This window comes from Oreochromis niloticus, linkage group LG22 (genome assembly GCF_001858045.2).
Source record: "Oreochromis niloticus isolate F11D_XX linkage group LG22, O_niloticus_UMD_NMBU, whole genome shotgun sequence".
NCBI classification, from domain to species: domain Eukaryota; kingdom Metazoa; phylum Chordata; class Actinopteri; order Cichliformes; family Cichlidae; genus Oreochromis; species Oreochromis niloticus.
In genome coordinates, this window is record NC_031985.2 from 20,536,141 (window position 1) to 20,560,655 (window position 24,515).

General features: G+C 40.7%; 4 protein-coding genes and 1 long non-coding RNA gene across 7 annotated transcripts; all 5 read right to left on the reverse strand.

Moving 5' to 3' along the window:
* Positions 1–546: 546 nt before the first annotated feature.
* fabp4a (fatty acid binding protein 4a) lies at positions 547–1,912 on the reverse strand. The gene is made up of 4 exons (XM_003444085.5): positions 1,745–1,912; positions 1,409–1,584; positions 1,195–1,296; positions 547–834 (listed from the first exon to the last, which is right to left on the reverse strand). Exons 1-4 carry the CDS (start codon positions 1,815–1,817, stop codon positions 781–783), a joined length of 405 nt encoding a protein of 134 aa, XP_003444133.3. The 5' UTR covers positions 1,818–1,912; the 3' UTR covers positions 547–780.
* A 2,766-nt stretch (positions 1,913–4,678) lies between these two features.
* Positions 4,679–6,674, reverse strand: LOC102080458 (probable DNA double-strand break repair Rad50 ATPase). The gene has a single exon (XM_005454606.4). It carries the CDS (start codon positions 6,345–6,347, stop codon positions 5,463–5,465), a length of 885 nt encoding a protein of 294 aa, XP_005454663.3. The 5' UTR covers positions 6,348–6,674; the 3' UTR covers positions 4,679–5,462.
* Positions 6,675–7,254: 580 nt separating this feature from the next.
* LOC109196689 (uncharacterized) lies at positions 7,255–8,928 on the reverse strand. The gene is made up of 3 exons (XR_002058102.2): positions 8,631–8,928; positions 8,281–8,493; positions 7,255–7,959 (listed from the first exon to the last, which is right to left on the reverse strand). It is a non-coding gene; the product is annotated as an uncharacterized LOC109196689 (long non-coding RNA).
* A 23-nt stretch (positions 8,929–8,951) lies between these two features.
* On the reverse strand, positions 8,952–18,033 carry LOC109196687 (uncharacterized). 3 transcript variants are annotated; one of them, XR_003216056.1, is made up of 9 exons: positions 17,793–18,033; positions 17,492–17,538; positions 17,068–17,212; positions 16,894–16,970; positions 16,579–16,669; positions 16,229–16,441; positions 9,543–9,589; positions 9,119–9,263; positions 8,952–9,021 (listed from the first exon to the last, which is right to left on the reverse strand). XR_003216056.1 is itself a non-coding variant. In XM_025902610.1 (8 exons), coding segments are annotated over exons 1-7 (672 nt in total). In that variant the 5' UTR covers positions 17,900–18,033; the 3' UTR covers positions 15,077–15,335; positions 16,229–16,303. The 3 variants fall into 3 exon arrangements, 1 of the variants encoding a protein (XP_025758395.1); XR_003216055.1 differs by lacking the exon at positions 17,793–18,033 and having other exon boundaries at positions 17,492–17,611; XM_025902610.1 differs by lacking the exons at positions 8,952–9,021; positions 9,119–9,263; positions 9,543–9,589 and adding an exon at positions 15,077–15,335 and having other exon boundaries at positions 17,640–17,811; positions 17,898–18,033.
* A 2,946-nt stretch (positions 18,034–20,979) lies between these two features.
* On the reverse strand, positions 20,980–24,297 carry mrpl53 (mitochondrial ribosomal protein L53). Its single transcript, XM_003444084.5, has 3 exons — positions 24,145–24,297; positions 22,677–22,789; positions 20,980–21,283 (listed from the first exon to the last, which is right to left on the reverse strand). Exons 1-3 carry the CDS (start codon positions 24,237–24,239, stop codon positions 21,165–21,167), a joined length of 327 nt encoding a protein of 108 aa, XP_003444132.1. The 5' UTR covers positions 24,240–24,297; the 3' UTR covers positions 20,980–21,164.
* Positions 24,298–24,515: the final 218 nt, after the last annotated feature.

Sequence of the window (24,515 nt, forward strand, 5' to 3'; positions counted from 1 at the left end):
CTCCATGTACTCCATGTTCATGTACAGCTGCCAGTACATGTGCAATGGGAAATGTTCAACCTCCCAAAACGGAAAAGGGGCTATAGTTCCCAACTGACCTCTCGATACTTCTAAAAATGAGTTCACATTCCTCAAAGAGTCCCTGCCAACACACATTATACATCATGAGAAAGGCAGGATGGCTTCCAGATTGAACTTTAAGTGGGGGGTATGTTCAAATCTCTTTGTTTTTGTCTTCTGGCCTTAATAAAGAAGAACAAAGAGAACTACATCAGGCGACACAGATTTAAAAAGCCACTGCATGTAGAATAACTGCTGTAATGACCATGAATGGGATCCCATTAAAGTCAGACTGCCGGATTAGGAGGTATGTTCCCATTAGAGCACTTTTTTTATTATTATTAAGACATTCCTCAGCACGGCCCAGTGGCTGGAATGCTTTCAAGTATGTCACAATTAAATCAAGATATTATCCAAAACGCACGAGGCAAACTCACTTGCTGACCAACATTTGACAAACTCACAGAGGCACACACACACACGACAGCTTTTTCATTCATTTTTATTCAAATCACCACAACAATTCCAAATGAAACCAAATGCATCATGTTGGAGAACACAGGCACGGAAGAGTGATTTTTATCAACACAGCGAATAAGAAAAGCAGAGTACGCCGGTACTTTAGTTTGGTATTGCGCTCATTGAACTGAGCCTGTCATCCAGCAGTGCATCCAACAAGTGGGCTGAAAATTGAAAAAGAAAAAAGAAAAACTCCCTCCATCATGCCTCCTTTACGTATGTCCTCACTGCGACCACGTCTCCCATGATGCATTTCTGTGTGGAAAGGAGACATCAGGTGATCAGAAGAAATCTGCATGTGCATCAACTCTGGCAAATATCAGGCAGAGCATACAATCATATAAGAAGTCACTGCCAGACTTATTTATTTAAAAAATTTAATTGTATAAATCTTCCTCAGGTATGTTGTGGTGATGTTTTTATTTCCTGTAAAACTCCTCACCTTAAAACAAATACCTTTGTTTTTATCCTAACAGGATCATTGGGTATAAACAGTATATTTTAACACACATTAACATACTAAATCTACTAAATAATATCTATAACAGGGGAAAAGTAAAATAACTTTACGTAGAACTTCTAAACAGATAGTTTGGGGATTAAAAAAAGTCATACCGCTATCAATTTCCCATCTGTGATCTCTCTCTCGATATTCGTTTCTTTGCCATCCCAGTTCTGTTTCTGCACAAGTTTGCCGTTCTCCAGAGTCACCACGGTCTGCAGGGCACAAAACAGACAAGTGGTCACGTCCAGCACAGATTAAATCAATAATTAAATAATTAATAATCTAAAAGTCAGGCTGTGTAAATGCTTGTTCTGTCTTTCTAACCCTGGTCTTTCTGTCGTCTGCGGTCGTCTCTTCAAAAGGTTCGTTGAGTTTGAACTTGATTTCGGTGGTTTTGAAGGTGCTCTGAGACTTCAGGCATATAGTCCCTTGGTCGTCCACCGTCACTATTAAATTGGGCTTGGTCCGGTTGCCCACCTGCCGGGTTGCAAATCCCACACCTGCAGAGCGCGAGGTGTCAGGAAATGTGTCAGATATAGAGACGCTTTTTCATTAAAACGTTCAAAAACTATTGTGAAAACTTGAGAAAATAAAATTAATTACAATTAAGATTAAAATGTTTTTTCCCCTAAATTTAGCTCCAACCACAGACTTTCTTACCAAGTGCTTTCATGTAGTCATCAAAATTGTCGCTGGAAATCATCTTCCATGTTCCAACAAATTTCTCGACCATTTTGCAATCCTTGAAATTTTTTTCCTCTTTATCCTCAACAACAAAGTGTGCAGTGACTCTGGGTTCAGCTCTCTTCCAGTGTGGGAGCAGAGTTTGGCCGTTTTTTAAAGGGACAGTCCTTTTCTCAGCAACGCGATAGGAGCCAATCACAGCCTGCAACGTCATATAACGGATTGTTGAAATCCCTCCTCTGTGTGAGTTTTTCCTTTTTTTCCCACTTTTTTATTTATTTTTATCTGTGACATAGTCGTGGCCAGTAGCGGTTTTAGATACGGGCGACACGGGCGGTTGCCCGGGGCGGCATCGTGATGGGGGCGGCATCACGGGCATCGGCAAAAAAAAAAAAAAAAAAAAAAAAAAATTGCTCGTACTCATGCTGCCCCGACGGCAGCCAGCGCATATTGGGAATGTCATAGGCACCGATCGGTTTTCTATCGCCCATTTGCTGGGAGTAAGGGCGCCCTCCGTTTGCGAGGTGCGCCTGCTGCTTGCGGCACAGGGAGGAGAGGGCGAGGCGGCGGGGGATTCTCTGGCTGACTGGAGCAGCATCTAATAACCAACTCGCAAAATAAAACAAAATAAAAACAAAACAACAAACACGAAAACACCGGACATTATGATACAGACTTATAATTTGCACCGATGTTTTTTCGAAATTCTATACACGAAAACTGAGCGCGAGAGCCCTCGGTGCGCCTGCGCGCTGCTGAAGTCAAAGTAAACTTTATTGTCATCTCCGCTACATACAGTCCGTATATAGAGAGACGAGACGACGAGGCTCCAGTTACAGCAGTGCAAATAAACGAACAATAAATATAGTAGAGTAAGAAAATAAATATACACTTTAGGACTCGGGGTAAAGGGATCAATAACAATTTAAAATTTATAATTTACAGTTTGATGATTTAAAGTCTCACACATAACCCGTCGAAAGGGGAGGGAGACCTGCTGCTTCCAAATAGAGCACATTTCATTCATAATGTTGTAAATCCAAGCCCATTATGTATTCATGATTTGAATCCTGGGTTGTGTGAAATCCCAGAAATACACCCTAGACAAAGTTAATCTGTGAACTAAGGTGTAGGTCTATTAGATAAATCCAAATAGATTAAATCACTGTTCCCATTTTTTTTACCTTCCTGAATTATAGCTACATTTTCAGGAGGGTAAAATTAGTACTTCTGTAATGGAAGTGCCCAAGGTGACTGAGAACCCATGATTGCAAGGTGACTGAGAAATGTTCCAAACTAAGAAATCATGTTTGTTAAATATGTGTAATTTATATGTTTTTTTATTTATCCTTCTCCTTTTCTGTGGTTTTTCTTTCTATTTGTTTTTATCTATTTAATCTTCTGTAAGGCACTTTGGTCCATTGTGGTTGTTTTGTGATTTGGAGGCTGCCTTTAACAGCCGATTACGTGACAGCCAGGCGACAAAGGCTGCTCCAAATGTGACCCACAAATGCATCCTCCTTTTACCTGGATTTGAACGATGATTCGGGTGTATCCCTCGTGCCCCACCCTATCCCAGGATTCATAGTAGTGGCAGTGGATAATTTTTTGATTTAAGCTTGTTCTGCAGCCACAAGAGATAGGCACCTTGCAGTCGACAAAATCCTCTGTATGCCAGAGTTTTCTAGAGTCAAATGTGAGGCCATCTGTCCGACAGCTAAAGCTTCTCCTAAATTAGGTCATGCAACAGGATCATGACCCCAAGCACAGCAGCAAATCTACAGCATGGAAGTCCAGACCTCAACCTGACTGAAATGCTGTGTATAAAGGAATGCTTGCAAATGTCAATGAATTGAAATTATTGCTGCTGACTGAAGGTTCTGTAAAATTCCTCAATCATAGAATGATTACGATATTGAACTAAAACAAATGCCTGAATCCTAAATTGTGGATATCCTATTATGGTGATCTAAAATGTAACACTAAATGTGATTAAAACACTAAAACACTGGACTCCTGGGCTGAACGACCGTGAGAATCACCAACCCGAGGAAAACACACAATACATGAGTCCATGACAAAGACAATTCATTCTTGAATGAAGACATTGTTCAGACACATTTAAAATGCAGCCAATTGTGTTTATTATTAAATTATTGAGGAAATAGAGGGGGGGGGGGGGGGGGGGTTAAGAAGAGGGTAAATTAAAGGGATAGAAAAGAGGAAAGAGAGGACAGAAAACCCCAACAATCCCCTCTGAGCAAGCACTAGGTGCGACAGTGGATAGGAAAAACTCCCTTTAAAGGAAGAAACCTATGACAGAACCAGGCTCTAGAGGGGGCAGTCAACTGTCGGGACTGGTTGGGGGGTGAGGGTGAAAGAGAGAGAGAGGGGAGGGAGATGGGACAGTGTTTTTGCACTTCAAGAGGGTAAATTAAAGGGATAGAAAAGAGGAAAGAGATAGAGGACAGAAAACCCCAACAATCCCCTCTGAGCAAGCACTAGGTGCGACAGTGGATAGGAAAACTCCCTTTAAAGGAAGAAACCTATGACAGAACCAGGCTCTAGAGGGGGCAGTCAACTGTCGGGACTGGTTGGGGGGTGAGGGTGAAAGAGAGAGAGAGAGGGGAGGGAGATGGGACAGGTGTTAGGGGTTAAAGGGAAATAGGGGAGGGAGAGGTGTCAGGTGGGAAAGGGAGGGGACAGGATTGGAGAGGTGAAAATTACGATGGAACAGAGGTGGAGGAAGACGAGGTGACATCAGCAGCAGAAAACGTAGAAAACGTAGAAAAAGCAGGAGTGTCCCTCCTCCAGAAGAAACGGAAGCGTTTTTTCTTCTTTTCCAGGAGCTTTTCCACGAGCACTTTTTTCTCTAGGATGAGGGTTCTTAACTCATCGATCATTTGTGTATTTTCCTTCTCAAGTTTCCTGCATGTTTTCTCCACTTCTTCTAATTTGGCTTGTTTTTCTTCCAGCCTTTCTTTCAGTTCGTTACATTTTGCCTCCTGCATTAGCTTTGCCTTGTGCATCTCTGTATAACACTGTTCTAATTTGTTGTGCGTGTCTTCTAGCTGCTGACTTCTCTCGATTTGTTGAAGTGTACACTGCAGGTCTTTGTTTGTTTTCTCTAGTTGCTGCTTTAACATCTGCACCTCAGTGTTTTTGCACTTCAAGTTGTTGGAACGTTCCTCAAGTTCTGTGTTTTTTCTCAGCATGTCATTGAGCTTACTCTGCATGTCTGAGCATTGTTTTTGCAGTGTTTTCTTTTCCCTCTCCAGTTCAGTTGTTTTGTTGTTCATTTTGTTATAACGTTCTTGCAGTTTTTGGTTTTTCCTCTCAAAGTCCTGGAGAGTTTGTTTTTCTTCTTTCTGCTTTATTTCCCGTTGTTCTTTGTCTTGAAGCAGCTCTTGATATTTCTGCAGTGTTTCATCAAGCTTTACCTGCTGCGCTCCGTATTTTTCCTGCATGCCTTGGAGTTGGCACTGCATGTCTCTCTGCTTTATGTCCAGCTTTTCTTTCTCTTCAAGGATTTCTTTATTTTTTTGCAGAGCTTCATCAAGCATTACTTGCAAACCTTTGTTGTGTTTCTTGATGTTCTGAAGCTCGCAATCCAGATCTTTCTCTTTCATGTCTTGCTGTTCTTTCTCTTGTTTGAAATCCTTATTTCTTTGCACTGTTTTATCGAGCTTTATTTTCAGCGCTGTGTATTTTTCCTCCACGTCTTCAAGCTTGCAGTCCATTTCTTTCTGTTTAATTTCTTGTTGCTTTTTTCTTGAAGCAACTCTTTATTCTTGTTCAGTGTTTTATCATGCCTTGCCTGAAGCGCTTTGTACTTTTCCTCCATGCCTTGGAGTTTGCGCTGCTTTACGTCCATTTGCTCTTTTTCTTGGAGGAGTTCTTTATTTTTTTGCAGAGCTTCATCGAGCTTTATTTGCAAGCCTTTGTTGTGTTTCTCCATGTCCTGAAGCTTGCAATCCGTATCTTCCTGTTTCATGGTCTGTTGCCCTTTCTTTTGAAGAAACTCAACCCTTCCTTTCAGCACTTTGTGATTTATCTCTGTGCCTTGGAGTTTTATGACCAGTTGTTTCTTCTCTTGGAGGATTTCTTTATTTTTTTGCAAAGCTTCATCAAGCTTTACTTGCAACTCCTGAATCTTTTTGTCCTTGTCCTGCTCGTTTTTCTTCTGTTGGAGGACTTCTTCTGTTGGTTTTTCTTGAGCTTTATTAAGCTTTGCTTGGAGCTCAAAGATCCTTCCGCGCATGTCTAGGACTTCCATTTCTTTCTCCTTTTGAATATCTTCCTTTTCAACAAGCTGGCTGAACAATCTATGTACTTCAGCAGTCCTTCTCTCATATTCTTCTCTCAGGCACATAATCTCCGCTCGTTGTTCAAAAAAACTTTGCCAGACGTAATAGATGTACTCTGGCTGGGGCGGGTGTCGCGTATTGTGATTCTCCCTGAGATTTTTCTCATCCATTTCTTCCAAGCACATCTTCTGTACTTGAATATTGTCCTCTTGATCGCAAAGAGGAGCGCTGGGCTTTACTATTTCTCTTTTGTTGTGTTTTTTCGGAGACATGTTAGAATCTGTAAACAGTGAACAGTGACTCTGAAAAGGATCCAAAAAAGGCTTCTCTGGTGAGCGTTTGAATGCTGCAAACGTAAATGCTGCGAATAACAGACTAAAAGTTGTTGTGTCTCACTCCTATTTAAGGGTTTTTAGGATCAAAGGATCAAAGGATCAAAGTGGTGGTAAGATTCTAAATGTGGGTGATGTCAAAACTCTGTAAGCCAATGAGGTTGTCACATGACATTTGTGGGAGGGCATTTTTTACCTGGACAAATTATCAATAAAGTTTCAATCTCTGTAACAATGATGACAGTATAATTGTTATTGTTCAGCAGAACAACAAACAATTATATTGACAGTTATATGTGTCCAGTATGTTGGCTGATTTTCTTTTACTTTTTGCATATGAAAATAAAAGTTGTCCTGATTTTAACACCATTACAAGAAGTGTTGTTAATTATTCATTTTGAATCATAATCAGGTTACCACAAATTGTTATTCTTAGTACTGCATACTTGCAGTGAAGAAGTTGTCCTAACAGTCATCTTAAGTAAACTGCATTCAATTTTTCTGGAGGCAATGAGTTTGCATAGTTTTTTTGAGTTCTGGGAACTACTTAGATTTTACAGTGCAGTAGTTTGAACATTTGTAATAACATTTCTGCAAACTGGAACAAACTTCTCCTTTTCTAGAACTGTTGCTAACACTTATGACATGAAAATGAATCGAGATGGAGTGATAAATGTTATTTTTCTTGTTTTGTTTATATCTAAAGTTTAAAAACAAAAATAGAAACTGTTACCTGGACTGCCTCAGCCCAGGTGATGTAATATTAGCAGACAGAGGGTTTGATGTTGCAGAATCTTTGGAGCTGTACCATGCTGAACTGAAGAGCCCAGCTTTCACCAAAGGAAGAACTAACTGGCCCCTAGATTGCCCAATCAAATCTCTTAATGCCATCAGCCCTCCCCTTCCTTCACTGTGCGCTCACCTTGTAGAAAAGAGTTGAGTGTGGAAGAAATGGCAAAAATGTGGAGCTGAAAAGCTAAGAGAGAAAAAGAAATTATAAATAAATCAACGTGTCAAATTAACTGACATGTTAGCTGTTGCAGCTCCTGCTGCATTTTATGTATCTATATTGTGTCTTTTTCATAATAAATAATAAAAAACATGATTTATCCTCACTGTATGAACATTCTTGGAGTCCTTGAAGTCTCGTCATGGTGAAGTTACTCATGTGATGCGATGTTGTTATAATGGTCCAGCTGGTGTGTAGCTATCATATTAGAGTTCTCTTTCTTCTTCTGATTTTATAACATTTTTTGGTGATGGTGTCACATTTACAGTGGTTGCAACACTTGCACCTAAAGTGCCACCATAGTAACCACTGCATAAATGCAACACACTTGTTTTCTAACAGGAATCTGCAATCAGCCATTCCTTAAACTAAATCCTAACTTTGTCATTGAGCAAATTAAAAGAACAAAATCATGTTTGAACATAAACTGAGTATTTGCATGGACATGCTCAAATTCAAAGTCATCTTTTTGTCAAAAAAACATATGGACAGGTCATACACAAGAATTTGTAATTGCAACGCTCCCACGGCCCTCGGTGTACACTAAACAACATAAACATAAAAAGATACAAATAAAATAAAAGTCTTATATACTATACATTACAATAAAATCTTATATAAACGACAGTATCCAACACAATCCAGGGTCAGAGGGCCCGGTGGCGCCAGTGTTCGGCAGCCTCGCCTCTGTCAGTGCGCCCCAGGGTGGCTGAGGCTACAATGTAGCTTGCCATCACCAGTGTGTGAATGTGTGTGTGAATGGATGGATGTAAAGCGCTTTGGGGTCCTTAGGGACTAGTAAAGCACTATACAAATACAGGCCATTTACCATTTACAATCCAGCTGTTTGATGGGAGAAATCACCTGTTTTTCATAGAACAGCAGGTAAGCTGTTCTCTGCCACTGCTCATCATTGACGAACTCATCATCGTATGTTAGTCAGCAGTGTGTGACGTGGTCTCTTAGCATGGCTCCCTGGCTACCACCGTGACCTGCTGGGGTACACGGCCTGGAAACTGGCTCATCTCTCTCATTGACTTCAGGACAACGCGGCTCATCATCTAAGGTCACCTTTTTCTTTGAGGAACACATCACCAGTTAGTTCAACCAAAATGGATGACATAATGAGAATTTGAGTGTCAATCCTAACATTCAGACTCCACATGTTCCTATAACATCTGTTCACGTGTCACACTCGGCTCTGTAGAACGTACCGTGCAGAAAAACAGCAGCGAGTTTGGAGGGCAGGAAACCTCTGTCTGGACACCAACGTCCTTGACTTCACATTTTTCAGTGCTGATGGTACTGTTATAGAAAGACACAAACAGTGCAATCACAGTGATGAAATTACAGGAGAAGAAACACAAAGCAATCAATCAGCTTTAAATAGGAACACAGTAAAAGGACCAAAACATCCTCAGACTGGCTGACGGGGTTAACACTGGACAAAACACAAAAGATTCTCCTTCATGATCCAAGAAGGAAGGAGTACCAGCAGAACTTGTTCAGACAGTAAAATAATATCGTACCTCTGTTGGGTTCAGAAGGTGGCACGACCGTGTCTTCTGCCTTGTCTTCATTTTTGGGAAAAACCTTTGACTTTTTCTGCCAGTTACAAATAAATCCAGTTAAAAACAAATGATGCACAAATTCCTGCACCGTTTGTTTGTTCAGAGCTTATTCTCTGCAGTGGTAAACTCACCTCACAAAAAAGCCATCTGCGCCACCAGGAAGCCTTCTTTGATTTATTCGTCTGAGCCTCAGCTGGAGGTGAGACTGGTGCAGAAGAGGTGGCTGGAGTGTCAGGGGCCACATGTTCATCTGTGAGATCCTTTCGTGCACTCACACTGGAAAGATAACAGAGAAGATCAGTCTGCTGTAATGCACTCAAACTGCCCTCAGTGCCACAAGAAAGTCAGCTAAACCGACTGCATGAAGCTGTGGACTCCACAGAGGGAACAAATCTACAACTTACACAGTAAAAACTGATTCAGCTCAAATATTCAGACAAATATTTACTTTCAAATGAGAAAACTGTGCATGCATGTTTATATGTGTATTTATAAATGTATACATAAACATAATTTTAAACATAGTAAAAATGTGACAGAGAGCAAAGATCGTACTTTTTCAGTGGGTCCTCTCCAACACCCACAGTATCCTCCTTTATTATCTGTTTCAAATAAATCAAACAGCATGTGATTTAATAAGAACTGCTGCACAAAACAGCATTTTTTTAAAATATTAAAAAAACATGACAAATCAGGCTGTGCCTTTCTTCTTCTTAGAGTCCAGCAAAACATGTTTGCACTTTTGTTGTTTGAGCAAATAATCCGTAGAACTTGTAAAGGTTTTACAAAACACTTCGCCTTCTCTCTGCAATCTCCAACTCCGGTTTGCAAAAGTCTGAAAGTGTGTGAACTTACAGTCCTCAAAATGTGACACCTACAGAATGTGTTTGAGTTAGCAGGTAACAAACATAAACATGGTTACCATAGTGATAATAATAAACTTTATAATGTGTTGCTAACATTTTGGTTGTTGTGATGATTCAAATTTGTTCAGTAAACCTCATCAACATGAACATGTGTTGACATTGGCATATATTTGGATCTCATCAGTAGCGGTTTTAGATACGGGCGACACGGGCGGTTGCCCGGGGCGGCATCGTGATGGGGGGCGGCATCACGGGCATCGGCAAAAAAAATGAAATAAAATAAAAAAAATGCTCGTACTCATGCTGCCCCGATGGCAGCCAGCGCATATTGGGAATGTCATAGGCACCGATCGGTTTTCTATCGCCCATTTGCTGGGAGTAAGGGCGCCCTCCGTTTGCGAGGTGCGCCTGCTGCTTGCGGCACAGGGAGGAGAGGGCGAGGCGGCGGGGGATTCTCTGGCTGGCTGGAGCAGCATCTAATAACCAACTCGCAAAATAAAACAAAATAAAAACAAAACAACAAACACGAAAACACCGGACATTATGATACAGACTTATAATTTGCACCGATGTTTTTTCGAAATTCTATACACGAAAACTGAGCGCGAGAGCCCTCGGTGCGCCTGCGCGCTGCTGAAGTCAAAGTAAACTTTATTGTCATCTCCGCTACATACAGTCCAGTATATAGAGAGACGAGACGACGAGGCTCCAGTTACAGCAGTGCAAATAAACGAACAATAAATATAGTAGAGTAAGAAAATAAATATACACTTTAGGACTCGGGGTAAAGGGATCAATAACAATTTAAAATTTATAATTTACAGTTTGATGATTTAAAGTCTCACACATAACCCGTCGAAAGGGGAGGGAGACCTGCTGCTTCCAAATAGAGCACATTTCATTCATAATGTTGTAAATCCAAGCCCATTATGTATTCATGATTTGAATCCTGGGTTGTGTGAAATCCCAGAAATACACCCTAGACAAAGTTAATCTGTGAACTAAGGTGTAGGTCTATTAGATAAATCCAAATAGATTAAATCACTGTTCCCATTTTTTTTACCTTCCTGAATTATAGCTACATTTTCAGGAGGGTAAAATTAGTACTTCTGTAATGGAAGTGCCCAAGGTGACTGAGAACCCATGATTGCAAGGTGACTGAGAAATGTTCCAAACTAAGAAATCATGTTTGTTAAATATGTGTAATTTATATGTTTTTTTATTTATCCTTCTCCTTTTCTGTGGTTTTTCTTTCTATTTGTTTTTATCTATTTAATCTTCTGTAAGGCACTTTGGTCCATTGTGGTTGTTTTGTGATTTGGAGGCTGCCTTTAACAGCCGATTACGTGACAGCCAGGCGACAAAGGCTGCTCCAAATGTGACCCACAAATGCATCCTCCTTTTACCTGGATTTGAACGATGATTCGGGTGTATCCCTCGTGCCCCACCCTATCCCAGGATTCATAGTAGTGGCAGTGGATAATTTTTTGATTTAAGCTTGTTCTGCAGCCACAAGAGATAGGCACCTTGCAGTCGACAAAATCCTCTGTATGCCAGAGTTTTCTAGAGTCAAATGTGAGGCCATCTGTCCGACAGCTAAAGCTTCTCCTAAATTAGGTCATGCAACAGGATCATGACCCCAAGCACAGCAGCAAATCTACAGCATGGAAGTCCAGACCTCAACCTGACTGAAATGCTGTGTATAAAGGAATGCTTGCAAATGTCAATGAATTGAAGTTATTGCTGCTGACTGAAGGTTCTGTAAAATTCCTCAATCATAGAATGATTACGATATTGAACTAAAACAAATGCCTGAATCCTAAATTGTGGATATCCTATTATGGTGATCTAAAATGTAACACTAAATGTGATTAAAACACTAAAACACTGGACTCCTGGGCTGAACGACCGTGAGAATCACCAACCCGAGGAAAACACACAATACATGAGTCCATGACAAAGACAATTCATTCTTGAATGAAGACATTGTTCAGACACATTTAAAATGCAGCCAATTGTGTTTATTATTAAATTATTGAGGAAATAGAGGGGGGGGGGGGTTAAGAAGAGGGTAAATTAAAGGGATAGAAAAGAGGAAAGAGAGGACAGAAAACCCCAACAATCCCCTCTGAGCAAGCACTAGGTGCGACAGTGGATAGGAAAAACTCCCTTTAAAGGAAGAAACCTATGACAGAACCAGGCTCTAGAGGGGGCAGTCAACTGTCGGGACTGGTTGGGGGGTGAGGGTGAAAGAGAGAGAGAGGGGAGGGAGATGGGACAGTGTTTTTGCACTTCAAGAGGGTAAATTAAAGGGATAGAAAAGAGGAAAGAGATAGAGGACAGAAAACCCCAACAATCCCCTCTGAGCAAGCACTAGGTGCGACAGTGGATAGGAAAAACTCCCTTTAAAGGAAGAAACCTATGACAGAACCAGGCTCTAGAGGGGGCAGTCAACTGTCGGGACTGGTTGGGGGTGAGGGTGAAAGAGAGAGAGAGAGGGGAGGGAGATGGGACAGGTGTTAGGGGTTAAAGGGAAATAGGGGAGGGAGAGGTGTCAGGTGGGAAAGGGAGGGGACAGGATTGGAGAGGTGAAAATTACGATGGAACAGAGGTGGAGGAAGACGAGGTGACATCAGCAGCAGAAAACGTAGAAAACGTAGAAAAAGCAGGAGTGTCCCTCCTCCAGAAGAAACGGAAGCGTTTTTCTTCTTCTCCAGGAGCTTTTCCACGAGCACTTTTTTCTCTAGGATGAGGGTTCTTAACTCATCGATCATTTGTGTATTTTCCTTCTCAAGTTTCCTGCATGTTTTCTCCACTTCTTCTAATTTGGCTTGTTTTCTTCCAGCCTTTCTTTCAGTTCGTTACATTTTGCCTCCTGCATTAGCTTTGCCTTGTGCATCTCTGTATAACACTGTTCTAATTTGTTGTGCGTGTCTTCTAGCTGCTGACTTCTCTCGATTTGTTGAAGTGTACACTGCAGGTCTTTGTTTGTTTTCTCTAGTTGCTGCTTTAACATCTGCACCTCAGTGTTTTTGCACTTCAAGTTGTTGGAACGTTCCTCAAGTTCTGTGTTTTTCTCAACATGTCATTGAGCTTACTCTGCATGTCTGAGCATTGTTTTTGCAGTGTTTTCTTTTCCCTCTCCAGTTCAGTTGTTTTGTTGTTCATTTTGTTATAACGTTCTTGCAGTTTTGGTTTTTCCTCTCAAAGTCCTGGAGAGTTTGTTTTTCTTCTTTCTGCTTTATTTCCCGTTGTTCTTTGTCTTGAAGCAGCTCTTGATATTTCTGCAGTGTTTCATCAAGCTTTACCTGCTGCGCTCCGTATTTTTCCTGCATGCCTTGGAGTTGGCACTGCATGTCTCTCTGCTTTATGTCCAGCTTTTCTTTCTCTTCAAGGATTTCTTTATTTTTTTGCAGAGCTTCATCAAGCATTACTTGCAAACCTTTGTTGTGTTTCTTGATGTTCTGAAGCTCGCAATCCAGATCTTTCTCTTTCATGTCTTGCTGTTCTTTCTCTTGTTTGAAATCCTTATTTCTTTGCACTGTTTTATCGAGCTTTATTTTCAGCGCTGTGTATTTTTCCTCCACGTCTTCAAGCTTGCAGTCCATTTCTTTCTGTTTAATTTCTTGTTGCTTTTTTTCTTGAAGCAACTCTTTATTCTTGTTCAGTGTTTTATCATGCCTTGCCTGAAGCGCTTTGTACTTTTCCTCCATGCCTTGGAGTTTGCGCTGCTTTACGTCCATTTGCTCTTTTCTTGGAGGAGTTCTTTATTTTTTTGCAGAGCTTCATCGAGCTTTATTTGCAAGCCTTTGTTGTGTTTCTCCATGTCCTGAAGCTTGCAATCCGTATCTTCCTGTTTCATGGTCTGTTGCCCTTTCTTTTGAAGAAACTCAACCCTTCCTTTCAGCACTTTGTGATTTATCTCTGTGCCTTGGAGTTTTATGACCAGTTGTTTCTTCTCTTGGAGGATTTCTTTATTTTTTTGCAAAGCTTCATCAAGCTTTACTTGCAACTCCTGAATCTTTTTGTCCTTGTCCTGCTCGTTTTTCTTCTGTTGGAGGACTTCTTCTGTTGGTTTTTCTTGAGCTTTATTAAGCTTTGCTTGGAGCTCAAAGATCCTTCCGCGCATGTCTAGGACTTCCATTTCTTTCTCCTTTTGAATATCTTCCTTTTCAACAAGCTGGCTGAACAATCTATGTACTTCAGCAGTCCTTCTCTCATATTCTTCTCTCAGGCACATAATCTCCGCTCGTTGTTCAAAAAAACTTTGCCAGACGTAATAGATGTACTCTGGCTGGGGCGGGTGTCGCGTATTGTGATTCTCCCTGAGATTTTTCTCATCCATTTCTTCCAAGCACATCTTCTGTACTTGAATATTGTCCTCTTGATCGCAAAGAGGAGCGCTGGGCTTTACTATTTCTCTTTTGTTGTGTTTTTTCGGAGACATGTTAGAATCTGTAAACAGTGAACAGTGACTCTGAAAAGGATCCAAAAAAGGCTTCTCTGGTGAGCGTTTGAATGCTGCAAACGTAAATGCTGCGAATAACAGACTAAAAGTTGTTGTGTCTCACTCCTATTTAAGGGTTTTTAGGATCAAAGGATCAAAGGATCAAAGTGGTGGTAAGATTCTAAATGTGGGTGATGTCAAAACTCTGTAAGCCAATGAGGTTGTCACATGACATTTGTGGGAGGGCATTTTTACCTGGACAAATTATCAATAAAGTTTCAATCTCTGTAACAATGATGACAGTATAATTGTTATTGTTCAGCAGAACAACAAACAATTATATTGACAGTTATATGTGTCCAGTATGTTGGCTGATTTTCTTTTACTTTTTGCATATGAAAATAAAAGTTGTCCTGATTTTAACACCATTACAAGAAGTGTTGTTAATTATTCATTTTGAATCATAATCAGGTTACCACAAATTGTTATTCTTAGTACTGCATACTTGCAGTGAAGAAGTTGTCCTAACAGTCATCTTAAGTAAACTGCATTCAATTTTTCTGGAGGCAATGAGTTTGCATAGTTTTTTTGAGTTCTGGGAACTACTTAGATTTTACAGTGCAGTAGTTTGAACATTTGTAATAACATTTCTGCAAACTGGAACAAACTTCTCCTTTTCTAGAACTGTTGCTAACACTTATGACATGAAAATGAATCGAGATGGAGTGATAAATGTTATTTTTCTTGTTTTGTTTATATCTAAAGTTTAAAACAAAAATAGAAACTGTTACCTGGACTGCCTCAGCCCAGGTGATGTAATATTAGCAGACAGAGGGTTTGATGTTGCAGAATCTTTGGAGCTGTACCATGCTGAACTGAAGAGCCCAGCTTTCACCAAAGGGAAGAACTAACTGGCCCCTAGATTGCCCAATCAAATCTCTTAATGCCATCAGCCCTCCCCTTCCTTCACTGTGCGCTCACCTTGTAGAAAAGAGTTGAGTGTGGAAGAAATGGCAAAAATGTGGAGCTGAAAAGCTAAGAGAGAAAAAGAAATTATAAATAAATCAACGTGTCAAATTAACTGACATGTTAGCTGTTGCAGCTCCTGCTGCATTTTATGTATCTATATTGTGTCTTTTCATAATAAATAATAAAAAACATGATTTATCCTCACTGTATGAACATTCTTGGAGTCCTTGAAGTCTCGTCATGGTGAAGTTACTCATGTGATGCGATGTTGTTATAATGGTCCAGCTGGTGTGTAGCTATCATATTAGAGTTCTCTTTCTTCTTCTGATTTTATAACATTTTTGGTGATGGTGTCACATTTACAGTGGTTGCAACACTTGCACCTAAAGTGCCACCATAGTAACCACTGCATAAATGCAACACACTTGTTTTCTAACAGGAATCTGCAATCAGCCATTCCTTAAACTAAATCCTAACTTTGTCATTGAGCAAATTAAAAGAACAAAATCATGTTTGAACATAAACTGAGTATTTGCATGGACATGCTCAAATTCAAAGTCATCTTTTTGTCAAAAAACATATGGACAGGTCATACACAAGAATTTGTAATTGCAACGCTCCCACGGCCCTCGGTGTACACTAAACAACATAAACATAAAAGATACAAATAAAATAAAAGTCTTATATACTATACATTACAATAAAATCTTATATAAACGACAGTATCCAACACAATCCAGGGTCAGAGGGCCCGGTGGCGCCAGTGTTCGGCAGCCTCGCCTCTGTCAGTGCGCCCCAGGGTGGCTGAGGCTACAATGTAGCTTGCCATCACCAGTGTGTGAATGTGTGTGTGAATGGATGGATGTAAAGCGCTTTGGGGTCCTTAGGGACTAGTAAAGCACTATACAAATACAGGCCATTTACCATTTACAATCCAGCTGTTTGATGGGAGAAATCACCTGTTTTTCATAGAACAGCAGGTAAGCTGTTCTCTGCCACTGCTCATCATTGACGAACTCATCATCGTATGTTAGTCAGCAGTGTGTGACGTGGTCTCTTAGCATGGCTCCCTGGCTACCACCGTGACCTGCTGGGGTACACGGCCTGGAAACTGGCTCATCTCTCTCATTGACTTCAGGACAACGCGGCTCATCATCTAAGGTCACCTTTTTCTTTGAGGAACACATCACCAGTTAGTTCAACCAAAATGGATGACATAATGAGAATTTGAGTGTCAATCCTAACATTCAGACTCCACATGTTCCTATAACATCTGTTCACGTGTCACACTCGGCTCTGTAGAACGTACCGTGCAGAAAAACAGCAGCGAGTTTGGAGGGCAGGAAACCTCTGTCTGGACACCAACGTCCTTGACTTCACATTTTTCAGTGCTGATGGTACTGTTATAGAAAGACACAAACAGTGCAATCACAGTGATGAAATTACAGGAGAAGAAACACAAAGCAATCAATCAGCTTTAAATAGGAACACAGTAAAAGGACCAAAACATCCTCAGACTGGCTGACGGGGTTAACACTGGACAAAACACAAAAGATTCTCCTTCATGATCCAAGAAGGAAGGAGTACCAGCAGAACTTGTTCAGACAGTAAAATAATATCGTACCTCTGTTGGGGTTCAGAAGGTGGCACGACCGTGTCTTCTGCCTTGTCTTCATTTTTGGGAAAAACCTTTGACTTTTTCTGCCAGTTACAAATAAATCCAGTTAAAAACAAATGATGCACAAATTCCTGCACCGTTTGTTTGTTCAGAGCTTATTCTCTGCAGTGGTAAACTCACCTCACAAAAAAGCCATCTGCGCCACCAGGAAGCCTTCTTTGATTTATTCGTCTGAGCCTCAGCTGGAGGTGAGACTGGTGCAGAAGAGGTGGCTGGAGTGTCAGGGGCCACATGTTCATCTGTGAGATCCTTTCGTGCACTCACACTGGAAAGATAACAGAGAAGATCAGTCTGCTGTAATGCACTCAAACTGCCCTCAGTGCCACAAGAAAGTCAGCTAAACCGACTGCATGAAGCTGTGGACTCCACAGAGGGAACAAATCTACAACTTACACAGTAAAAACTGATTCAGCTCAAATATTCAGACAAATATTTACTTTCAAATGAGAAAACTGTGCATGCATGTTTATATGTGTATTTATAAATGTATACATAAACATAATTTTAAACATAGTAAAAATGTGACAGAGAGCAAAGATCGTACTTTTTCAGTGGGTCCTCTCCAACACCCACAGTATCCTCCTTTATTATCTGTTTCAAATAAATCAAACAGCATGTGATTTAATAAGAACTGCTGCACAAAAACAGCATTTTTTTAAAATATTAAAAAAACATGACAAATCAGGCTGTGCCTTTCTTCTTCTTAGAGTCCAGCAAAACATGTTTGCACTTTTGTTGTTTGAGCAAATAATCCGTAGAACTTGTAAAGGTTTTACAAAACACTTCGCCTTCTCTCTGCAATCTCCAACTCCGGTTTGCAAAAGTCTGAAAGTGTGTGAACTTACAGTCCTCAAAATGTGACACCTACAGAATGTGTTTGAGTTAGCAGGTAACAAACATAAACATGGTTACCATAGTGATAATAATAAACTTTATAATGTGTTGCTAACATTTTGGTTGTTGTGATGATTCAAATTTGTTCAGTAAACCTCATCAACATGAACATGTGTTGACATTGGCATATATTTGGATCTCATCAGTAGCGGTTTTAGATACGGGCGACACGGGCGGTTGCCCGGGGCGGCATCGTGATGGGGGCGGCATCACGGGCATCGGCAAAAAAAATGAAATAAAATAAAAAAAATGCTCGTACTCATGCTGCCCCGATGGCAGCCAGCGCATATTGGGAATGGCATAGGCACCGATCGGTTTTCTATCGCCCATTTGCTGGGAGTAAGGGCGCCCTCCGTTTGCGAGGTGCGCCTGCTGCTTGCGGCACAGGGAGGAGAGGGCGAGGCGGCGGGGGATTCTCTGGCTGGCTGGAGCAGCATCTAATAACCAACTCGCAAAATAAAACAAAATAAAAACAAAACAACAAACACGAAAACACCGGACATTATGATACAGACTTATAATTTGCACCGATGTTTTTTCGAAATTCTATACACGAAAACTGAGCGCGAGAGCCCTCGGTGCGCCTGCGCGCTGCTGAAGTCAAAGTAAACTTTATTGTCATCTCCGCTACATACAGTCCAGTATATAGAGAGACGAGACGACGAGGCTCCAGTTACAGCAGTGCAAATAAACGAACAATAAATATAGTAGAGTAAGAAAATAAATATACACTTTAGGACTCGGGGTAAAGGGATCAATAACAATTTAAAATTTATAATTTACAGTTTGATGATTTAAAGTCTCACACATAACCCGTCGAAAGGGGAGGGAGACCTGCTGCTTCCAAATAGAGCACATTTCATTCATAATGTTGTAAATCCAAGCCCATTATGTATTCATGATTTGAATCCTGGGTTGTGTGAAATCCCAGAAATACACCCTAGACAAAGTTAATCTGTGAACTAAGGTGTAGGTCTATTAGGTTATGTCGTGGTGATCCTCTGGTTGAGGGATGGGTGTTCATACTGGAGTGCAAAATTAAAACCAATGGAAGATGGACAAGAAAAGTTCAAAGCCATCAGGTGCTCAGTTTAGAAAAAAGAGAAAAGAAGAGGAGAAGAAACGAACAAATGATACAGGTAAACAGATGTGTCATTGGATAATGGCAGGTCATCCTGAAACAATCAGAATCACAATACTTTATTAATCCCTAAGGAAATAATGTGGGTTACAGTTGCCCCAAGAAGAAATGGTAAAAATAGTAACAGTAACAGACTAAACTCCAAACAATACATTATGTTACAGATTTTAATATTAATTAGTCATTGTCAATTGTTGATTTGTCCTGTTCTCATTGTATGACGAATTATGATGGCTGTTTGGTAGCCGTTTGCAAACTATGCATACTCTCTCTCTCTCTTCATATGTGTGTGTGGACAACAGTTTTATGTTAATCTACAATCCTTAACATGTTTTGTGTTCGCCCAGGGCGCCAGAGGGAGTGTTCGCCCAGGGCGCCAAACAGGCTAGGACCGCCACTGGTCGTGGCAATAGTTTTACATTCTAAGCTACATGTGTATTTATCAAAATGAATTTTCAAACACGGTAATTTTATACAGAATAAACAATATTTTTCTTTGTTACAGTTTAATATCAAGTATTTCTCTGGTTCCATAGATTTCACTTTATATCACGGGCCAAACAGGGCAAAACTGACATATTTGTTTTCAGCTATCTTGGCTAAGAGCCGTCATAGTGATCTGCTGATAAGAAGCCATTCCTCTTAACAGGTGAAAAACTACATATCCCTCCTAGTTTTGGGGAGGGGTTTAATCCCCCTCTCGCCCCTGCAGGCAGTATCCTTCAAGCTCAGGTCCTCTACCAGAGGCCTGGGAGTTTGAGGGTCCTGTGCAGTATCTTTGCTGACCGAGATCTAAGATGTTGTTCCTGGGATCTGCTGGAACAACATTTTTACCATGACATGGTGGCATGGTGGTTAACACTGTGTTCTCAAAGCAAGAAGGTCCTGAGTTCAAATCCATCACATCCTTCTTGCCCTATGACAGCTGGGATAGGCTCCAGCACAATAGAATCATTATTAGGCCAACTTTGTAGGTGAAAGTTAAGTCAAATTGACTTTATATTTATTATTAGTCTGGTGACTGATTTCATTTTGAGGAAATACAAACAGGGGCTCTGTTGATATCGCTATTGTGATGACCTTTAAATTCACTTTGGATCCTTGTGTATTGTTAAAGACTGCCAAAAACTGTAAGGTGAGGGGCACGAACCTTTACAGAGAACTGTATCCAAGCTAAACTGAAATCAGCATGTTTGTAACTTATAATTTTAACTAGAGGCTTGAATGTGATTAGAAAAAAATCAGTGACTGACTGGCTTTCGCGGTTTTTTCACACTCACTGACCTATTTTAAGTAGTTGCAGCAACCAGCTGGTCCCTGATCATGCTGCACCTCTGCTTACCGATTACAAGGCAACTGCATAGGTTTCCTGGTCGGAGGCAACCTGTCTTGCAACAACTAAAGATAGCAAAGGACGCCGCGAGGTCAGAGACCTGGTCCTCCTCTTTGAAGTAACCATTTCAAAGGCAACAAGATCGACACAGTTGCACACAGTCACAATAAATTTGGTCTCCAACCATCGTTTTGCTTGTCAGTTAAAGAAAAGTCATTTGAAGTCATTTATGTTACGGTTCTTTTTTAGGAAACCTGCCAAAAAATAAGTGTGTGGATGCAATAACGGTTCATTAATAAAACATTAAGTCACAGATGGTAACGGGACAGAGGTTGACTATGTGAGAGGGCAGGATTTCACTCATCTGTGACTGGGTGAAAGGCTTTTTTCTCCTTTTCAGATGGGCTGGATGTAAAACTCTGTGCCAAATTACATTTCAGCTTTGCTGTGTCAAAGGTTGGAGCTTGCATGACGCTCTCTCAAACACTGGAATGGTCTCCTTTATCAGGAAAATGTCACATTATGCAAGGACACACCATGACCCCGTACTGATCGCAGCACTTTTTTTTTTTTTTTTTTAGCAGTTAAAGCATTTTAATTGATCCGGCTAATGTTGCTGGGAAATAACCCAGCTGAGAGAAACTCTTTGGCCATATGACAAAAACGATACAGTACTCTTTATTTTTTACTGTTTAGTTAAAAGGAGACAGAAGAATTTGACCATTAAATATTTAACCAACACAACATTTTAAATTAAAGCCAGTCAACACCATATGTATGAAATGGAATAGTTTTACTGTACATGTTCAACAATATTCACAGATAAATACACATCTGCCAAGCTCATGATTATTTCTTCTCTCCAACTTTTGCCTGCGGGTCCTTGGCAACGCAGCGGGATTGAAAAGCACTCAGCATCTCACTGCTGGTCAAATTTGCTCCCTTCATCAGCAGCTTCTCTCCGTCTACTGCGGAAAAGGACATAAACACAATGAGATGACTCATAAGAATAACATGCTTAAGGAGTACAGAAAGGAAATGTCTAAAAGTTCACTCTGCGCAAAAGTCAAGTAAGACACGCTGCGGCTCTGCTGACCTGTGGCAGACATCTGCAGTTTTGTAAAAGCCTGACTCACTGTGTGAGTGATGCTAATTGTATGAAATTCCAAGACCGGGTCATATGTTTCTGAGTGTATGAACTGCACATGTGCACTATTTCCAGGACTTTATGCTGTTTTTGAGCTTTAAGAATGAGCACGCTTATCATCTTTGGCTCCCGTAACATATCTGGAATAGGCTTTTTAAAAACATAACCAAAAAGAGAGAAAATTAAACAAGTTACGACTGTCTTGAGTCAAAGGTTAAAGCGAACGTCTTAGTGGCCGTATCATTGTTGTGCCTGGAGGTGATTGTAGTTATGATTTGGTGCTCCAGAGTGATGGATGCATCAGGGTAAGAAGAGAGATGGATGGCCTAGTGCCTACCGTAAAACTCTGTGCGGGCGGTGTTATGATCAGGGATTACTTCAGTTGGTCAGGTTGACGTTAGGCAACAATTTCTGACCACAAACTGAGATCAGCTGACTACCTGAAAAAACCGAATGGCCAAAATTTTCTATGAAAAAAATGATGTTTTCTTCCCTGACAGGGGAAGATACATAAGATGGAGGCACCAGGCTGAAACTGTGAGAGAGTGGTGGAGACAGCATGAATTGGACACCACCTTAACCCCACACTGAGAAAGACTTTATGCACAAATACAAGTTCTCGATGAAAAATTAACGCACCTGTATAAAATGACATATTCTGTCTTAGCAGCTGGTTAAAAAAGTCAGACAGCTACTTTTGTATGCATTATTAACATTTCACTGCTAAATTTCATAAGTGCTAGACGAGCCAGTTATGAAACTACACATCACTTCAGACAGCTGAGGGAACGACGGCAACTATCTCATCCAAAATAACTCCACCCATGAGAACACTCCCATTAGGTCTTGAAGTGTAATGATATGATATATGAGCATGTAACTGGACCTCATACTGACAGCTCAACAACCATCTCCAGATCGATCTCCTCAATTTGTCATGAAATAACAAGTGAGCAGGCCTCCCCACCTATAAAACTACATGAATCACATTTTATTCCTCTTCAACATGTGAAAATAGTGGACTGTGTATAAAAATAGCTGTAATTTCTACACAGTTAATGCAATAATTTCGTTAAACCCCTCGAGTGACATCTTGATTGTTTAATTTAAAATCCACTGTGGTGGAGTACTAAGGTAAAACTAGAGAAAAAAAACTACTTATGGACCAAACTCTGCCTCCCCCACTCATTCTGATGTGCTCACGTCATACTTACCATAAGTGATATCCACTACGGGCTCAGACTTGTCATGTTTCACCACTGTTATCACCTCACAGTTCATGTTGGTAGTTCTGGCCTTCTCTGAGCCCACTAAGGCCAGAAACTCCCTGTGGGACAGGAAAAAAAAAGCTTTTTTAGATTTACCGTATAGCACATTAAAGTGACAAAGTACATTTGTTATAGTATGGTATGTTAGCACAACTCGAGGTACTGTAGTAGATGTGAATATTTCCACAGAGGGGGACATCGAGTATGACACACTAAACTCCATTGCATTGATTTTACAGCAGTAATCACTAGTTACTCTACAGATTCAAAGTAAGGTTGACACCAAACCGGCAAACATTAAACATTAAAATAGTGTTTAAACATCAGTAATAAATATTTCCTTTGTGAACCGTTGATTTAGGCAGTAATGTACACTCTAAGGCCACTTTAATAGTTACACCTCTTCAAATGCTCGTTAATGCAAGTATCTAAACTGCCAGTCACATGGCATGGGCATGTACATATACCTAGGTGTGTAGACAACCTGCTGAAGTTCAAACCGAGCATCAACCAAGTGACTTTGAGCATGGCATGGTTGTTGGTGCCAGACAAGCTGGTCTGAGTATTTCACAAACTGCTGATCTGCTGGGATTTTCCCGCACTGGGGGGAAAAAATATCTCTGGGAGAAAATATCCAGCCGCAGTCATCTGGGTTAAAATGCCTTTTTGAGGTCATAGATCAGAATAGAATGGCAAGACTGCTTCAAGCTAACAGGTAGTCAACAGTAAATCAAACAACCACTCATTACAACCATGCAGATGCAGAAGAGCATCTCTGAACACAGTGTGTCAAACCTTGAAGTTGGTGGGCTGTGGCAGCAGAAGACCAGTCTGGCATTCAAGTTAGCTAACAACAGGAAACTGAGGCTAATATTCACACAGCAGGTTGGAAAAACATTGCATGCTCTGAATTTCTCAATTTCTGCTGTGACATTTGCGCAGTATAAACACACAGAAACGTGGGAAATCACTACCCAATAATAAAGTGGCCGGTGTATAATGGCGTGTAATGACTGTATAATGTCATGTGCAATCTAAATAACTAACAAAACAAATGCAAGTTACTTTAAGCAAAACTCCTTTTTAAACCTTCCATTAAAGGAGTTTAGACGAGACTTCGTGCAGCATGTCCTATAGTGTTGCTATGAATTTACGGAGGGTTTCTTTAATTAACATTAATCAAATGTTGAATGTTTTAAGGGTGTCTTTACTAAGCATGAAAGCCAGCATAACCACAGTCTGTTCCGACAAGCATCAACGAGCTATACGCTACATACAACATGAAATAACGTCGCGGTTGGTGGCTGCTGGCTGTCGCTAACAGCCTTATTGTCAAATTACGACCGTTACCCGCCTTTCAGGCACACCGAACGGCTCTCCGACACAACAGCAGCGTCAAACGCGCCTTTCTTACCGTGTGGACCGGACATTGGACTCGAAGGGACAAAACTGAACGGTTATTTTCTTCACAGCCTTTAACACCACGGTCGCTTTACTGGGAGCCGCCATGTTTTCGGTTTAATGACCTCTAACCTCGCCAGAGTGGGGTTTCTCACATGCGCCACGAGAGGGCGCCACAGGATTAAGGATTGGAGTAGCTGCCACACTAACAGGTCCATACAAAGGTAATTATTATTGAACAGGACATGGAGCTGTTATTTAATGAAGAATGGAAGGTGATCCTGATTTTTTAGCTTGCATTCATAGTTATTAAAGCAGGTGTTTTCCTATCCTTGCAGTCTTCTGCCACAGATCATTCATAAGATCATTTATAAGCAAAGCATT

What these genes read in the sequence shown, in the direction of transcription:
- mrpl53 (XM_003444084.5), bottom strand. Translation starts at nt 24,239, where the DNA reads ATGGCGGCTCCCAGTAAAGCGACCGTGGTGTTAAAGGCTGTGAAGAAA. An exon ending in TCCAATGTCCGGTCCACACG is followed by an intron (nt 22,790 to 24,144) that starts GTAAGAAAGGCG and finishes CCTGTCCCACAG; the next exon opens with GGAGTTTCTGGCCTTAGTGG. An exon ending in CGTAGTGGATATCACTTATG is followed by an intron (nt 21,284 to 22,676) that starts GTAAGTATGACG and finishes CCTTTTCCGCAG; the next exon opens with TAGACGGAGAGAAGCTGCTG.
- fabp4a (XM_003444085.5), bottom strand. Translation starts at nt 1,817, where the DNA reads ATGGTCGAGAAATTTGTTGGAACATGGAAGATGATTTCCAGCGACAAT. An exon ending in CAGACGACAGAAAGACCAGG is followed by an intron (nt 1,297 to 1,408) that starts GTTAGAAAGACA and finishes TGTGCCCTGCAG; the next exon opens with ACCGTGGTGACTCTGGAGAA. An exon ending in CAGATGGGAAATTGATAGCG is followed by an intron (nt 835 to 1,194) that starts GTATGACTTTTT and finishes CTTTCCACACAG; the next exon opens with AAATGCATCATGGGAGACGT.
- LOC102080458 (XM_005454606.4), bottom strand. Translation starts at nt 6,347, where the DNA reads ATGTCTCCGAAAAAACACAACAAAAGAGAAATAGTAAAGCCCAGCGCT.
- LOC109196687 (XM_025902610.1), bottom strand. An exon ending in GGAGAGGACCCACTGAAAAA is followed by an intron (nt 17,213 to 17,491) that starts GTACGATCTTTG and finishes TTATCTTTCCAG; the next exon opens with TGTGAGTGCACGAAAGGATC. An exon ending in GCAGATGGCTTTTTTGTGAG is followed by an intron (nt 16,971 to 17,067) that starts GTGAGTTTACCA and finishes TGTAACTGGCAG; the next exon opens with AAAAAGTCAAAGGTTTTTCC.